The sequence below is a fragment of the Anomaloglossus baeobatrachus genome, chromosome 1, assembly GCF_048569485.1.
Source record: "Anomaloglossus baeobatrachus isolate aAnoBae1 chromosome 1, aAnoBae1.hap1, whole genome shotgun sequence".
Lineage (NCBI taxonomy): Eukaryota > Metazoa > Chordata > Amphibia > Anura > Aromobatidae > Anomaloglossus > Anomaloglossus baeobatrachus.
In genome coordinates, this window is record NC_134353.1 from 800,749,067 (window position 1) to 800,767,401 (window position 18,335).

Here is an 18,335-nt window from a genome sequence, read left to right on the forward strand (position 1 = left end):
CTCCTCCCAGCATCAGCCTTTTCGGTCCCCAGCATCAGCCTCTCTCCTCCCAGCCTACCCCAGCCTCAGCCTCCCCCAGCATCAGCCTCTCTTCTCTCAGCCTCCCCATCCCAGCCTCTCTCCTCCCAGCCTCCTCCAGCACGCCGTGCTCCTCTGCCGACACTCACAGATCCGATCGCATACACTCACACACACCCACACACACCCGATCGCATACACTCACGCACACCCGATCGCATACACTCACGCACACCCGCTCGCATACACTCACACACACATTGACGATATTGCACATACGCGCTCATACTCACAACATCCGGAGATACCACATGCTTCTGGCCATGTGATCCTCCGGCAGGTCCTGGAAGCTCACAGCACAGTATCGCCGCCGAGAAGCAAGCGATATCCCAGGATGTTGTGAGTGTGTGGATGCGATGTGTGTGTGAGGTGTGTGTGAGAGTGAGTGTGATCTGATGTGTGTGTGTGCTGTTATGTGTATGTGTATGTTTCGCTGCTGCAGGACCTTGATGCGCTGGTAACTATGCTACCATGGCTACCAGTGTATCTCGTCCCCCGCTCGCACGGGAGCCCACACCAGCATACGCCGGCCAGCCCCAGCAATGCGAGGGTATGTGTCGGCTGGTTTGGCGGCGTACGCTGATGTGGGCTCCCAGGGGTACAGTACTCACCTGGTAGTCGTGGCTCCGTGACCGTGTCGGTTCGGGGAATGCGTGGGGGGGGGCGGGGCCAGAGCTAGCGTGCATTGTGTGAGGGGGGCGGGGCATGGCCGAGTTGCCAATGCCTGCAGGGTGCCGGGGCGAGAGGCCAATCTGTGGGGGTGGCGGAGCTTGGGCGAGCGGCTGGCCAATCCGTGTGGGGGCACAGCCTGGGCGAGCGGCCAATCCGTGCGGGGGGGGCGGGGCCATGGCGAGCCCAGCGGCCAATCAGCTTTGTGTCACCGTAAGGACACAATTTTGGAGCAAGACAGACAGACAGACAGACAGACAGACAGACAGACAGACAGACAGACAGACAGACAGACAGACAGACAGACAGACAGACAGACAGACAGACAGACAGACAGACAGACAGACAGACAGAGGCAATTATAGAGATAGATATATATATATATATACACACACACACATATACATACACATACATATATACGCACACACACACACACACACACACACAGACTGTAGGTGGATATACGAGGGGTTGCTGGCAAGTCTTTGGCTTTACCCAGAAAGAAAAGAGATAGGATGGTGAAACTTTACATTTATTACACATACTCTCAACTGATGTCAACACACTTTTTACAATCGGTATTCCAAGTTCTGTAAGCCAAGCAAAAATAAGGATTTAGGTTGTGCCTCAAACCAGGCATCCGTAGCAGCCATGGTATCTGAAATGGTGTGAAATTTGGTACCCTTGTGGTGTTTCTTCAGGTTTGGAAACAGATGATAATCGGAGGGAGCTAGATCTCGTTAATAAGGTGGGTGGTCAACCAGTGGAAGCCCAGCTCTGCCAGTTTTGCCGTGGTCGTTTGTGCAGTGTGAGTGGAGGGGTTGTCTTGCAGGAACAAGATTACTTTTGACAGCTTTTCGCGCCTTTTTGCCTTCAAAACTACCTTCAATTGGTCCAAAAGTCCAATGTAGAATACCTTGCATTGATGGTGGAACTTGTGTTGAGCAAGTAGTTAATCATTTATACTAGCGATGCTGTTAGCGAGTACTGTCTGCTACTCGCATATTAGTTACGAGTAGCGGGTGCAATGTAAGTCAAGGGGAAAAAAATTCGCTAAGTAGCGAGTAACCCGAAAGCCGGACTTTGTGCGAGTAGCGAATATGTACGGCTTTTGGGTTACTCACTACTTAGCGAGTACTTCCCATTCACTTACATTGTGCTCGCTACTCGTAACGAATATGCGAGTAGCGGACAGTACTCGCTAACAGCATTGAGAGTATGAATAGTTAACTACTCGCTCAACACTAGGTGGAACCCTTTTGAAGGTAGTCCACTAGCAACACGTCTTCAACCCAGAACACAGACGCCATCACCTTAGTGGCTGATTTTTGCAGCCTGAACTTCTTTGGGCGAGGAAAAAGAGAATTTTGTTACTTACCGTAAATTCTTTTTCTTATAGTTCCGACATGGGAGACCCAGACCATGGTGTATAGCTTCTGCCTCCGGAGGACACACAAAGTACTACACTCAAACGTGTAGCTCCTCCCTCCTAGCATATACACCCCCTGGTAGCCAGTCCTAGCCAGTTTAGTGCAAAAGCTGAAGGAGGACATCCACCCACAAGTAGAGCAAAACCCGGAACAACCGGAACCTTTGTCTACAACAACAGCCGGTGATAACACACGGAACAAGAAACCTGCCAACAGGCAACAGGGAGGGTGCTGGGTCTCCCATGTTGGAACTATAAGAAAAAGAATTTACGGTAAGTAACAAAATTCTCTTTTTCTTCATCGTTCCTTATGGGAGACCCAGACCATGGGACGTTCCAAAGCAGTCCATGGGTGAGAATAAACAGAAAAACTGAGAAGTAGGCGAAACCTAACGTCACAAATGGGCGACAGCCGCCTGAAGGATGCGTCTGCCCAAGCTCGCATCTGCCGAAGCATGAGCATGCACTTGGTAGTGCTTCGAAAAGGTATGCAGACTAGTCCAAGTGGCAGTCTGACAGACCTGCTGAGCCGTAGCCTGGGCCTGAAAGCCTAAGAGGCACCGACAGCTCTGGTCAAGTGTGCCTTGATCCCCGGCGGGAGAGGCACTTGAGTACACTGGTAGGTATCGGAAATGGCCGACCTAAACCAACGAGCCAGGGTCGGCTTAAATGCAGAGAGGCCCTTACGCTGACCAGTGGACAGCACAAAAGAGAGGTGCACCGCCTAAGAACAGCGGTGCGAGACACATAGATCCGGAGCGCCCGCACCAGATCCAGAGTATGCAACGCCTTTTCAAAGCGATGAACAGGAGCCGGACAAAAGGAAGGCAGGGAAAATGCCCCGGTTAAGGTGGAAGCAGCAACCACCTTAGGGAGAAAGTCCGGAGTCGGACGGAGAACCACCTTGTCTTGATGAAAAACCAAAAAAGGGGGGACTCCGAAAAGAGTGCAGCCAAAACAGAGACTCTCTTGAGGGAAGTTATGGCCACTAGAAAGACCACTTTCTGTGAAAGACTAAACAAAGAAACCTCCCTAAGAGGCTCAAAGGGGGGTTTCCGGAAGCCGTGAGGACCGAATTAAGGTCCCAGGGCTCCAAAGGCCGCCGGTAAGGCGGAATGATGTGAGATGCGCCCTGCATGAAGGAACGCACCTGAGCCAGCCGGGCGATACGCCGCTGGCACAACACTGACAGAGCCGAGACCTGTCCCTTAAGGGAATTGAGGGATAGACCTAGCTGCAGACCGGACTGTAGAAGGGACAGGAGGGTCGGCAAGGCCAAAAGGCCAAAGGATACTTCCGAGCTCGAGTCATAGTGGAGATGACTTCAGGAGGGATACCAGAAGTCGTCAAGATCCAGGACTCAAAAGCCACGCCGTCAATCTGAGAGCCGCAGGTTCTGGCGGAAAGACGGACCTCGTGAGAGAAGGTCTGGACAGTCCGGGAGATGCCATGGCACCTCTACGGACAGACGGAGCAGGTCAGGGTACCAAGCTTGCCTGGGTCAGTCTGGAGTAATGAGAATGACCCGACGGCCCTCCTTTCTGATCTTGCGCAAAACTCTGGGCAAGAACTAGAGGGTGAAACACGTAAGACAGACGAAGCTGGGACCAAACTTGAACCAGTGCGTCTGCCGCAAAAACCTGAGGATCGTGGAGCCACGGTTTGACAGCTGAGATAATCTGCCTCCCAGTTTTCCACGTCTGGGATGTGGGCTGCGGATATGGTGGACTAGGAGTCCTCCGTCCACTGAAGAATGCGATGAACCTCCAACATTGCCAGGCGGCTGAGTGTCCCGCCCTGGAGGTTGATGTAGGCAAACGCTGTCGTTGTCTGACTGGACTCGTATGTGCCTGGCCGCCAACAGATGGTGAAAGGCTTAGAGAGCTAGAAACACAGCTCTGATTTTTAGCACATTGATCCAGAGGGCTGATTCGGACAGAGTCCAAGTGCCCTGCGCTCCATGGTGGAGATATACTGCTCCCCAGAGCATCTTGGTGAGGATCACCCAGGACGGAGCCAGGAAGGAGCGTCCCTGCGACAGAGGGGCCGAAGCCACCACTGAAACGAGCCCCTGGTCTGTGGCGAAGCCACCACTCCGTGGAAGGAGGAAGTCCGCTTGTTCCAACAGCGGAAAATATCCAGCCGCAGAGGACGCAGATGGAACTGGGCAAGGGAATCGCTTCCATTGACACCACCATCTGATCCAGCACCTGTATTAGGTGCCTGATGGAACGACGTCGACCGCCAGCGGAGGGACTGCTGTTTGACTAAGGGCAGCTTCACAAGTGCCGACAGAGTCTCGAATTGCGTCCCTGGGTATGTGAACTTCTGGGTCGAAGTCAGAGTGGACTTGGACAGAATGACAAACCACCCGAATTGGTTAGAGTGGCGAGAGTGAGCGAGGCACTCCGCTAACAGTCTGCACTGGATGAAGCCCAGACTAGAAGGCTGTCCAGGACAACAGGATCACTGCCAACCCCTAGAGGTGCAGGACCGCAATCACAGCTGCCCCGACCTTGAGAATACTCGAGGGGCCGTGGCTAACCCCAAGGGAAGAGCCACGAATTGGACCACTCTGATTGCAAAACGTAGCCAACGCTGGTGTGAAACTGCGATTGGCACATGCAGATAGGCATCTCTGATGTCGATGGATGCTAGGGAATCTCCTTGGGTCATTGATTGATCGCAGAGACTCCATGCGAAAATGCCGCACCTGAACATGCTTGAGAAGCTTGAGATCCAGGTCGGAATGCACCGCCCTCTTCGGGTACTAGGAATAGATTTAAGCAGAAATCTCAGAACCGTTCCCAGTCGGGAACCGGTACAATTACTCCAGTGGCCTGCAAGAATGCCACAGCCTGTGAGAAGGCGGCGGCCTTGGAGCAGGGGGGAGTTGACAGAAAAAATCTGTTTGGCGGGCTGGATAGAATTCTATCCTGTAGCCGTGGGAGATGGTATCTCGCACCCACTGATCGGAGACGTGTTAAAACCATACGTCGCCAAAGTGGGAGAGCCTGCCACCGACCAAGGACGTTGCTGGCGTGGCCAGATAGCCAGGAGGAGGCTGACTTCGTGGCAGCATCTCCTGCGGTCTTCTGAGGACGCGGCTTCGTGCGCCATTTGGGTTTACGATCCTTGGCTGAGCTAGTGGACGAGGCCGAGGGCTTAGAGAACGATCAGATGGAGGAACGAAAAGAACGAAACCTCGACTGATTCCTGCCCTGGACAGGTTTCCTGGTTTAGGTTTGTGGCATGGAAGAACTCTTCCCGCCAAGAGCTTCCTTAATAATTTCATCCAGTTGTTCCCGAATAGTCTGGTCCCAGCAAAAGGGAGCCCAGCAAGGAACTTCTTTAGAAGCATCCGCCTTCCACTTCCGAAGCCACAGGAGCCTGCGGATAGCGAGGAAATCAGCCGAGGCCACCGCAGTGCGGTGAGAGTCTCCAGCATGGCAGACATGGCATAGGATGAAAAGACTGAAGTCTGGAAGTTAAGGCAACCATTTCGGGCATAGAGTCCCTGTGAGGGAATGCATCTCCTCTAGAGAAGCAGAGATGGCTTTGAAAGCCCGCACTGCTGCAAAAGCTGGGGAGAACGAGGCCCCTGCCGCCTCCATACAGATTTGGCCAGAAGGACAACCTGGCGGACAGCAAAGCCGTAAGTGAGGAGCCATCAGCCACTGATACAACGGTCCGGGCTGAGAGTCTAAACACCGGAGGGACCACCTTTGGTGAATGAGCCCACTCCTTGACCACCTCTGGTGGAAGGGGAAAACCGTCATCAGAACCACGCTTTGGGAAGCGTTTGCCAGAGCAGACCCTGGGCTTGGTCACAGTGGCCTGAAAACTGGAGTAGTTAAGGAACACACTCCTTGTTCTCTTAGGCAAGGTAAACTGGTGCCTTTTTGCCAGAGAGGGTTGCTCCTCTGATACTGGCGGATTGAGGTCCAGTACAGAATTAATGTACAGTGGGATCCTTAGAGAGGTGCCGTCAGCCACTGATACAACTATCCGGGCTGAAATACTAGACACCGGAGGGACCACCCTTGGTGAATGAGCCCACTCCTTGACCACCTCTGGTGGAAGGGGGAAACAGTCATCAGAACCACACTTTGGGAGCGTCTGTCAGGACAGGCTCTGGGCTTGGTCACAGTGGGCTGAAAAACTGGAGTGGTTAAGGAACACACTCCTTGTTCTCTTTAAGGTATGGAAGAACAGGGGACCCTGCGTCTCCATTTTAGGAGGACGGGGTCTGAGACCAGATGAAGAGTCCTCTGAGAGCTTTGCTGAGCGAGCCGTAGCAGCAGAAGCGCCCTGAGAAGGGGGCTAATGCATGCTCAGCAGTGTCCGGGACAGCTGTCCCCTGGAGAGAGGGATTCTACCCAAACCGGGGGTTCAGCCACCGGAGCCGGAGCAGCCGGAGGGACCACTGATGAGCCTCCAGGCTGAGGGACCACTGTGTTTATGTGCTCGGTACAGGCAGTACGAGTTTACATGCAGTGCATATTAAGAACAGCCTTGCAGCCTTGCTCTGATGTGAGACATGCTGCAGAAGTGGGGGCTCTGTGAGGGAATGCATCTCCAGAATAACCCCCAGCAGAGTATATAAACAGAGAATATAAGCAGCTGCACAACCGGAGGTTGTGGCTTGCCAGACCGTTTAACATACATTTCTGTGCCCTCCAGTCCCCCAGCCCAGGCCCCCATTTGTCACAATGTGGCATCTCTGTGCCTATGCAGACATTGAGAACGCTGAGAAAACGGCGACCGGAGCGAGGAGAGGGGGCGGGGCCTACTCTGAGAGCAGGATCTGGAGGGCAAATGAGGAATACAGGGGAGGGAATCCTTCCTCAGTGAGGAGTGTCCGTTCCCTGTGCTGAACAGCCGCTGGGCGGAGCCGCACTGTCCCACTGCATGACTAACATGCAGGGGCAGTGAAACCGAAACTAGGCCTCAGGCGAACCCGGGGCCTAGATTTAAACATGCGGCCAGCGTGCAGGCACCATCGGCGCGGTTCTCCAGTGAAAACTGGAGAACCGGCCGGAAATGTTAAAGTCATATAACACACTCTCCCCAATAAATAAAGTACAAGGGACCCCTGGAAAGACCACTTTCTGTGGTAAAAACGTCTCAGTACTTAGCTTGTGAGACGCAGGTGCCAGGTCCCTGGGGGATGAGCGCTCCGTCCGGCAGAATCCTGAACAGGGCTGCGGATGGAGACCGGTCTCCTGCAAAGCAGTGAGAACCGTGATGGCTCCCACTTCAAGCCAGAGCCCCAGGGGATGGTGAAGGAGTGCGGCATGTGAAGGCTCCAGCCTTGTAAAATCAACCTTAACAGCACCGCCGACACAGTGGGGTGAGAAGGGACATGCCGGGAGTCCAGACTGGACCCGCTTTGCTTCCAAATCTTTGAAATCCAAAAAATCAAAAATCAGAGAATGCATGTGTGTGTGTGACCTCCTGAACACAAAGCATTGAAACTGGCTAGGACTGGCTACCAGGGGGTGTATATGCTAGGAGGGAGGAGCTACACGTTTGAGTGTAGTACTTTGTGTGTCCTCCGGAGGCAGAAGCTATACACCATGGTCTGGGTCTCCCATAAGGAACGATGAAGAAAACCACTATGCCTCTACTCTTGTATGCTCCTTGTTTTCAGGGTCATCCAAATAAATCCAGGTCTCATTCATAGCGACCAGTCGATCCAGGAAGTTCTTATCAGTCCGGAAACATTAACAACGGACCGGGAAGTTTTCACTCGCATGCTTCTCTGATCTGTTGTCAAACATTTGGGGACCCACTTTGCAGATAGCTTCCTCATGTTCATGTACAATGACACAAACACATTTATGGGAAATCCCCATGATGTCTGCTATTGCTGTAGCTTAAATTCGTCGATTCTCCAGTATGAGGTTGTGCACAGCATCGACAAACTCCAGAACAACCACCACTCTTGGTCGTCCAGGACGTTCCTCATCATTGGTGCTGAAGTGGCTCGTTTTAAATTTGGCAACCCAGTTCTTAACTGTGAAATATGAAGGGCATTGATGCCCCAATGTCTGTGACATATCACCATGAATATCCCTTTGCGGACTTTCCTTGCAGAAATAAGAATTTTATCACTTCTCTGCTTTCAGTTGCTGTGAATATCGCATTAGACTACGCCATTTTTTCCCACCGTGTGCTTAGAACACTGTTGCCATAAACAACAAACACAACATTTTGAAAACATATATTAGACTCATAAGGCTTTCATGTGATGTAACATTCGTTACCATAGGAAAAAAAAAAATTCACAAAGTCAAAGACTTATTAGCAGCCCTTCGTATTTGGCAGACAATTACAGGTTCACTTCACAATGGGCATGTTTCAATTTATTTCAGTAATTTGCTAGATAGACATTAGATTAGAATTGTGACGATTAAAATACTTACCTTTAAGAATAGAGCAAGGTATGCCTGGGCTAGCTCAAAATCAAGCTTTGTTTCCAGCATGCTCCCAATCATCTTTAAGAAACTCTGCATCACCTCAACAGAACCGCCACCTTCTGGAGCCAGGTTACGGATCTCGGTGTCAATGCCGGAAGGTCCTAACTCCTTTATAGTTTTTAGAGGAATGTCATCTGCAACGATTAACACATACAGATGGTCTTACATTCTGTCTAACATTCTTCCCATAAAAATGGTCTCAAGCACAAAATGTATTTGAACTTACAGTTGTTATTGTCAAGTGATTCTTCAAGTTGGACACAAAAAGCTGATTTTTGTTCAAGAACGCCAAGATTTACAATCTTAGACTAGAACCGTGAAAAAAAAAAACCAAACAAAAACATCAATACATTTCATATGCAGGAACTGGTAGTAAAAGTTGCTTGATTACTGGGAATTGCAAATGATTAGAAAAAAAAAGAAAAAAAAAAGAATAAAAAAAGACCGTTCTTAGACTACACTGCACTAAGTCTTGCAAACTACAGGGACAGGTCTCATTTTTCAGGATCTGAGGCTCAGTAACTGCTTATTTTTTGTGTCTTAAGCTGACGTTTTTAATTATACAATTTTTGTGCAGATGCGTTGTTTTGATCCCTTGTTATTGCATTTTAATGCAATGCTGCGGCGACCAAAAAAATTAAATTTTGGAATTTTTTTCTTACTTTGCCGTGTAGCTATTAGAATAATTGATTTTATATTTTGATAGACCTGGCATTTCTGAACACGGCGATACCAAATGTGTATGGTTCTTATTTTTTTATTTACAATTGGGCAAAGCAGGGTGATTTGAACTTTTTTTTATTTTATTGATTTTACTAGTATCCTAGGGGACTTTATCTCTGCACACTCCAATCGCTTTTGCTGATGCCATTGGCGTCCTGTGATAGCATCAGAGTTGCCGATGGCGACAGGGGGAGGGGGTTACGGACAGCGCGATCCCTACCGGTGCTCGTTAGATCATGCTGTAAGAGTTGGACAGCGTGATCTAAGGGGTTTAAAAGGCGTGGATGGATCAGATCAGCAGACATGTGCAAGGATTACCGCAAGCTCGCCGCAGGAGCCCGCGGTAACAGGACAGACATGACCAAGCACGTACAGGTACGTCCTTAGTCGTGAAGGGGTTAATAGAGATAAGCAAACCAGTGTTCCTGTATTCGTCCCAAACACAGACTTTACAAAAAAAAAAAATCAGGTGCTTTACGCATCATCACCACCATGCTAGTGTGCCGTCCCCGTGCAAGCAGCCGGGCTGCTCGAATCCGGATCCGTGGTGGCTCGAGGGGTCTCCGGACACGGGGGTCGTGCGGCCACTAGATTTAAAGGGGGGAAACTATGTACAGGGGGAATTGGAAGTTCGTGACGCCACCCACGGTGCGTGATAATGTGGAATACCACTGCTGTTGGGGAGGGGGGAGCCCGGTGGCAATGGTGTAGCAGCAGGATGTTTTAACCCCTCCGTGGGTAGGGGGGTTTGTGCCCCGAGGCCCGTTAGGTGTCGGTGACAGGGTGCCGTTGGGAAGAGGCAAAGGGGTTTTTCAGCGTACTCACTCAGTCCAAAAATAATAACACCAACAGCTTGTAAACCAGAATTCTGAGCACTGCTGCAGCATAGAGGGAGCACGCCTGTATCTGTGTCCTTGGTGTTGCTGTTAGCCTGTGGCCTTTTTCGTGGCACCTTCTCACTATTGGACCCTCAAGTTTTTAACTAGTCGGGTCCCGCTCACCCGTATGGCTAAGGGCGTGAGCTTGCTCTCTGAGTTCACGGTTAGGATTTCTTTGGACTGTAGTTTGGGAAAGTCCTATCCCATCGGTGCGCTAGTACCCAGATTTTGGAGTGGGTTGGGGATGAATCTTGAAGTCTTCACCCCCGTCGGCAGGGCCGTATTTACCATTAGGCACCCGTGGTCCGGTGCCTAGGGCGGCAGATAGTGAGGGGCGGCACCTTCTGGCAGCAAAAAAAAAAAAAAAAATTTTTTTTTTTTTTTTACATTTTTTTTTTTTGTGGCCGCCGAGCACAGGGAGCTGATTGACCCCGGAACTGCCGGCGCCTGCACTTCCGGGGTCACAGGCGCGCGCCAATCAGCTCCTTCCTCTGTGCTGCGTCCACTGCTGTGTGGACGTCACATGCAGAGCTCACAGCAGGACGCCGTGGAGGACGCCGTGTGATGGAAGCCGGTGTCAGAAGAGGATACTCACGTGAGCCAGGAAGATGGCGGCGGGCACTGGAGCAGGTAAGTGGATTCATAAGGAGCGTGGGAGTGTCTCTAATGCAGACCAGAGATCTGCGCATGCGGGGGGGGAGGCGGCAAAGGCAGATACTGGAGGGAGGCAGAGGCTGAGACTGGGGGGAGGCTGGAGGGAGGCAGAGGCTGAGACTGGGGGGAGGCTGGAGGAAGGCAGAGGCTGAGACTGGGGGGAGGCTGGAGGGAGGCAGTGGCTGAGACTGGAGGGAGGCAGTGGCTGAGACTGGGGGGAGGCTGGAGGGAGGCAGAGGCTGAGACTGGAGAGAGGCAGAGGCTGAGACTGGGGGGAGGCTGGAGGGAGGCAGAGGCTGAGACTGGAGGGAGGCAGAGGCTGAGACTGTGGGGAGGCTGGAGGGAGGCAGAGGCTGAGACTGGGGGAGGCTGGAGGGAGGCAGAGGCAGAGACTGGGGGGGAGGCTGGAGGGAGGCAGAGGCAGAGACTGGGGGGAGGCTGGAGGGAGGCAGAGGCTGAGACTGGGGGAGGCTGGAGAGAGGCAGAGGCTGAGACTGGGGGGAGGCTGGAGGGAGGCAGAGGCAGAGACTGGGGGGAGGCTGCAGGGAGGCAGAGGCTGAGACTGGGGGGAGGCTGCAGGGAGGCAGAGGGAGAGACTGTGGGGAGGCTGGAGGGAGGCAGAGGCAGAGACTGGGGGGAGGCTGGAGGGAGGCAGAGGCAGAGACTGGGAAGAGGCTGAGGCTGAGACTTGAGGGAGGCTGAGGCTGAGACTGGAGGGAGGCTGGAGGGAGGCAGAGGCTGAGACTGGAGAGAGGCAGAGGCTGAGACTGGGGGGAGGCTGGAGGGAGGCAGAGGCTGAGACTGGAGGGAGGCAGAGGCTGAGACTGTGGGGAGGCTGGAGGGAGGCAGAGGCTGAGACTGGGGGAGGCTGGAGGGAGGCAGAGGCAGAGACTGGGGGGGAGGCTGGAGGGAGGCAGAGACTGGGGGGAGGCTGGAGGGAGGCAGAGGCTGAGACTGGGGGAGGCTGGAGAGAGGCAGAGGCTGAGACTGGGGGGAGGCTGGAGGGAGGCAGAGGCAGAGACTGGGGGGAGGCTGCAGGGAGGCAGAGGCTGAGACTGGGGGGAGACTGGAGGGAGGCAGAGGGAGAGACTGTGGGGAGGCTGGAGGGAGGCAGAGGCAGAGACTGGGGGGAGGCTGGAGGGAGGCTGAGGCTGAGACTGGAGGGAGGCTGAGGCTGAGACTTGAGGGAGGCTGAGGCTGAGACTGGAGGGAGGCTGAGGCGGAGACTGGGGCAGGCTGAGGCTGGGGGGAGGCAAAGGCTGAGACTGGGGAAGAGAGGCTGATGCTGAGGGAAGATAGAGGCTGATGCTGGGGGAGAGAGGCTGATGCTGGGGGAGTGGGAGAGAGGGACTAATGCTAGAGACAGAGGACAAGGGATGAGGGATAGTGCAATGACAAAATCGATTGGGTGGGGGGAGTGTAAGGACTCAGAATAAGAGGGGGCAGCATTGGGAGCTCATTGTGAAGAAGGGGCAGCATGTGTGGGATCAGTATGGAGTGGAGCAATGTAGGGGAGTCAATATCAAGAGTGGGGTAGTGTGTGTGTGGGGGGTCTCAGCATAAGCGTTAGTGTGGTGGTCTTAGCATGAGTGGGGCAACATGAAGGTCTCATTATGGAAAAGAGGAAGGCAGCATTAGGAGCTCATGGAGAGGGACAGCATGCATGGGACATTGTGAGAAGGGGGCAGCATGCATGGGACACTGAGGAGGGGGCAGCATGCATGAGACATTGTGAGGAGGGGGCAGCATGCATGGGACATTGTGAGAAGGGGGCAGCATGCATGGGACACTGAGGAGGGGGCAGCATGCATGAGACATTGTGAGGAGGGAGCAGCATGCATGGGACATTGTGAGGAAGGAGCAGCATGCATGGGACATTGTGAGGAGGGAGCATCAAGCATGAGACATTGTGCGGAGGGAGCAGCATGCATGGGACATTGTGAGGAGGGAGCAGCATGCATGGGACATTGTGAGGCGGGAGCAGCATACATGAGACATTGTGAGGAGGGGGCAGCATGCATGAGACATTGTGAGGAGGGAGCAGCATTCATGGGACATTGTGAGGAGGGAGCAGCATACATGAGACATTGTGAGGAGGGGGCAGCATGCATGAGACATTGTGAGGAGGGAGCAGCATGCATGGGACATTGTGAGGAGGGGCAGCATGCATGGGACATTGTGAGGAGGGAGCAGCATGCATGGGACATTGTGAAGAGGGGGCAGCATGCATGGGACATTGTGAGGAGGGAGCAGCATGCATGGGACATTGTGAAGAGGGGGCAGCATGCATGGGACATTGTGAGGAGAGAGCAGCATGCATGGGACATTGTGAGGAGGGGGCAGCATGCATGGGACATTGTGAGGAGGGGGCAGCATGCATGGGACATTGTGAGGAGGGGGCAGCATGCATGGGACATTGTGAGGAGGGGGCAGCATGCAAGGGACATTGTGAGGAGGGGGCAGCATGCAAGGGACATTGTGAGGAGGGAGCAGCATGCATGGGACATTGTGAGGAGGGGGCAGCATGCATGGGACATTGTGAGGAGGGGGCAGCATGCAAGGGACATTGTGAGGAGGGGGCAGCATTCATGGGACATTGTGAGGAGGGGGCAGCATGCATGGGACATTGTGAGGAGGGGGCAGCAAGCATGGGACATTGTGAGGAGGGAGCAGCATGCATGGGACATTGTGACGAGGGAGCAGCATGCATGGGACATTGTGAGGAGGGGGCAGCATGCATGGGACATTGTGAGGAGGGGGCAGCATGCATGGGACATTGTGAGGAGGGGGCAGCATGCATGGGACATTGTGAGGAGGGGGCAGCATGCATGGGACATTGTCCTCACATCATGCTGCTCCCTCCTCACAATGTACAGATCATATTTCATAATCGAGGAAGGTGTGGGGGATATACAGTAGTTTATAAGGGAGGGCAGTGTGGTGTTTATTAGGGGCAGTGTCACAGTCACAGTATATAAGTGGGGACGGTGTGGTGGGAATATTTTATACTCATGCTATGTTTTGATGTGCCTGTGGTGATTCCCATTGGGGGGGGGGTTCGTTTCTTATTGATACTTTTTAAAGTGTGCTACAGAGTAGATCTGCCTTAAACAGATGTCGTGTGCGAAAACTCAGTTTTACGTTGTCACTAAGGGGCGCGACCACTTAAAGTGCCTAGGGCAGCACGAAGGCAAAATACAGCCCTGCCCGTCGGGTAAATTATCGGGACGCGTGAAGCTACTTCCCGGCCTGGGGTCCACATACCCCGTCGTGCTCCGGCCACTGCCCAGTGATGGCTCAAGGCTGCCCTCCTCGGCAGTCCGTGCCCCTTGACACAATCCCCTGCGACCGAGATTCCAGCTCTTACCAGGCCCAGACCAACGTCTGCCACCTAGTACTCAAGGAGCCCAGCTCCTAACCTATGACCTCTCCTCTTGAGAGTCACCATACAACTCTCTTACTCCTTTTCCACCTTGTCACTTTCCCCTACTAACCCCCATATGGGCGGCCCTATTCCCTTCAGGCCCCCCAATGGTGTGTCTGGTGGGTACGGTGCAAAGTGTTCCTAAGATTTTGACTGGCTAAGCTGTTAGCAACACCAAAGGACCAGGATCCGTAACCAAGGAGGAGTGGATACTGTGCAGAAGGGCAGATTGCACAATACCCTCTGACGACCCGATAGGCCAGGGCGTCACACTAGCAACGCTGTGCTCGGGTACGCTCGGTGATCAGTCCAGTGCGAGCTGTTTGCAGTGTTTGAATGCCACGCACTGGGGGGGTATAACAGCAGCTTATTCTGATGTAATATGCACCAAACAAAAAAAAAAAAAAATATGGAAAAACACCACCCACTCTCCCCCAGATATACTCTGTTTATGGCTGGCTATATGTGGGTGGAGACCCGAACTGGCCAATCAGTGACTTCCATTGGGGATCAGGTCAAGTCCAGGTCCCAAACCCAACTTTATCTAAAGTCCGACTGAACTAGCCGACCCGAACTTCCAAGGGTCCGCACAGCTCTACTTATTAATATTCAGTCGGGAAGGCTGAACTTCTAAACTATATGTGTGGAGCTCTCTCACTCATGGTCAGTAACTTTGGAATTGCCGTCTTCCCCTGTGGAAGTGGTACAATCCAACCAATCTCCTCATACAGAAAGCTCCGGTGACTGAGATGGTGACTGTTTCTGTCAAAATGTCATTCTCAAGACATGGAAGGGGCTTGGGGGATCATGAGATCACATAATTAACTAGTAACCCACAAGTAAGGAGAAAGAATCCATGAATTTTTAGATAGAGAGAACTAATAGCCAAACGAATAGAAATAAAAACATTGGGCTGCTTCTTTAAAAGCAGTTATGAACAAAGGTCATTTTAAATCAATACATCTTGGAATAATCATAATTTCCACAACATGGGATCACAAATAATTATTTCTTTGTGGTAAAACGTTTTAAAAACAGAGAGGGAAATGTTTTACCTCACAAAAAAAAAAAAAATCATCCATGTTTCCCTAAAGTTTTGTCTGTATATTTTCTTTCGTCCTCCACTGCCCAGGAGATGTGGTATGATCAGACCATGTCCCTGTACGGTCAGACACGGCCTTTACACAGTACATAGTAGGGACACACATATAAGATTATCTCCCCACAGAAACCTATTTTATATATACACACATATATAATTATGGAAATTATTATACCAAGATTGATTAAAATAAACTTTAAAATTAACTTTGTTCATGGGAAAACACCTTCAATGACACCACAAGAAACCTGTACAAGAAATAGATTTACCTGAGATGATTCATCCTGTCCTACAGAACCAAAACGTGGTACAAGTCCTGGCAATGTAGGAATGAAAAAAGGTGCAGACTTAGGGAGTTTTGGAGGCTCTTTAGGTTTGTTTCTTCTCTGAAAAAAAAATAAATTATAATTATATGCTAAATGTTGAAAATGTCAATTATTTTAGCTTGCCAGGAGTATTTATGTGAAGGCTCCCATATCATGTAACCCCCCCCGACCCCCCTGCATTTCAGTTCAATTCCCTCTAATGCTAATGTACATGATACAATAACGTATAATTTTATTATCCCCCTCATCTTCTGAGCTTCAAATTCACTTATGGAAACTGTACGTGCAGCTTGCAGAGAACATAGTACCTTGATGACATCAAGGTTTAAGAGGTTTTTCCACCTTGACTCAGGCAAGAGCGACAGGGTCACTAACTTTTCTCCCAGTTGTTCGGGAGATTCGTATTCCATCATATCATCGCTGGCATCTTCTACTTCAACTATTTCCTCTAAAACCAAGAAAAAATAAAAGAAGAACTGTACCATAGATTGAATTAAACAAAGCTAACAAGATGATGACAAAGATATCATTAATATGTTTGAATGAAATAATTACTGTGTTTTTCCAAAAATATGCCCTAGCAAGGCTTTTCAGTATTTTTGGAGCAAGGCTTAAATATAAGCCCTACCCCGAAAATAAGCCCTAGTCGCGGTTCAATAATGAAGTGTGCATGCAACTAAAAAAGTTAAAGAACGTTGTAGGACACTTTATTATAGACAGAGGACACCCGGCAATCATTCTCACCTGACGCCGAGCGGGAGGCCCTGCAGCGGATAGCACACCCACACACATCAGATCACACACCCCCCTGCACCCAGATCTCACACACACAATCACCCATCACGATCACACACACATAATAATAATAATAAGTTTTATTTCTATAGCGCCAACATATTCCACAGCGCTTTACAATTCAGAGGGGACATGTACAGACAATTTGAGACAATACAAAAAAAAACCCAAAAATTAAGATACCAGGAGGAGTGAGGGCCCTGCTCGTAAGCTTACATTCTATGAGGAAATAGGGGAGGCACAAAAGGTGAATGGGGGGGGAGAAAAGCTTGTTATATATGGTCCGGCCATCGATTTAAAAGGGTATTCAAAACTAGCTGCATGAACCAGTCATTGGCCAGAATTTATACCGGTACAGGGGACAAGAATTGGAAGTACATTTTTTGTTATGAAAGGCAGAAAGAGTCTAGATTAGATCAGGGCAGTGAGGTGATAGGCTAGTCTTAAGAAATGTGTCTTTAGGGCCCGTTTAAAGGTGTGGATGTTGGGAATTAATCGGATTGCTCTTGGTAGTGTGTTCTAGAGCATAGGCGCAACTCGTGAGAAATCTTGAAGACGGGAGTGGGAGGTTCGAATTGTTGAGGATGTCAGTCTTAGGTCATTAGCAGAGCGGAGGGCACGGGTGGGGTGATAGAGATGAGGGAGGAGATGTAGGGCGGTGCGGAACCGTGGAGAGCTTTGTGAGTGAGAGTGATAAGTTTATGTTGGATTCTGTAGCGGATAGGCAACCAGTGCAATGACTGGCAAAGAGCAGAGGCATCAGTGAAGCGGTTGCAGAGGAAAATGATCCTGGCTGCGGCATTCAGAATGGATTGGAGAGGGGAGAGTTTAGTAACAGGGAGACCAATTAGTAAATGATTACAATAATCCAGGCGAGAATGAATGAGAGCGACAGTAAGAGTTTTTGCAGAGTCAATGGTAAGAAAAGGTCGAATTCTCGAGATGTTTTTGACGTGGAATTGACAAGAGCGAGCAAGTGAACGAATGTGGGGAGTGAAGGAGAGATCGGAGTCAAATATAACCCCAACACAGCGGGCGTGCTGCTGGGGCGTAATGGTAGAGCCACACACAGAAATGGTAATATTATGTTTCGGAAGATTAGGAGAGGAAGGAAACAGGAGAAGTTCAATTTTTGATAGGTTCAGTTTTAGATAGAGGGAGGACATTATGTTGGAGACAGCGGACAGACAATTGGTAGTATTTTGTAATAGTGCAGGAGTGATATCAGGAGAAGATGTGTACAGTTGGGTGTTATCAGCATAGAGATGGTACTTGAAACCAAATCTGCTAATCGTTTGTCCAATGGGGGCTGTGTATAGAGAGAACAGGAGGGGGGCCTAGGACTGAACCCTGAGGAACCCCGACTGTAAGGGGAAGAGGAGAGGAAGAGGAGCCAGCAAAGGATACAGTGAATGAGCGGTCAGAGAGGTAAGAGGAGAACCAAGAAAGAACGGTGTCCTTCAGCCCAATAGAGCGGAGCATAGTGAGGAGGAGCTGGTGATCCACAGTATCGAATGCAGCAGAGAGATCCAGGAGGATCAGCAGGGAGTAGTGACCAGTAGATTTAGCTGTAAGTAGATCATTAGAGACTTTAGTAAGAGCAGTTTCAGTAGAATGTAAGCAGTGGAAACCGGATTGTAGAGGGTCAAGGAGAGAGTTATCTGACAGGTAGCGAATTAGACGGGAGTGAACCAGGTGTTCCAGGAGTTTTGAGATGAAGGTGAGATTAGAGACAGGTCTGTAGTTAGCGGCACGATTTTGGTCCAGGGATG

The 18,335-nt window shown here is 51.0% G+C and overlaps 1 protein-coding gene across 1 annotated transcript in view; it reads right to left on the reverse strand.

Moving 5' to 3' along the window:
• Positions 1-18,335, reverse strand: part of WDR36 (WD repeat domain 36) — a 150,817-nt gene that overhangs the window by 12,131 nt on the left and 120,351 nt on the right. Inside the window, exons 19-22 of the mRNA XM_075325018.1 lie at positions 16,077-16,216; positions 15,712-15,828; positions 8,888-8,969; positions 8,608-8,795 (exon numbers count right to left, since the gene is read on the reverse strand). Coding sequence (XP_075181133.1) covers positions 8,608-8,795; positions 8,888-8,969; positions 15,712-15,828; positions 16,077-16,216 — 527 coding nt within the window. The remainder of the gene's footprint in view (positions 1-8,607; positions 8,796-8,887; positions 8,970-15,711; positions 15,829-16,076; positions 16,217-18,335) is intronic.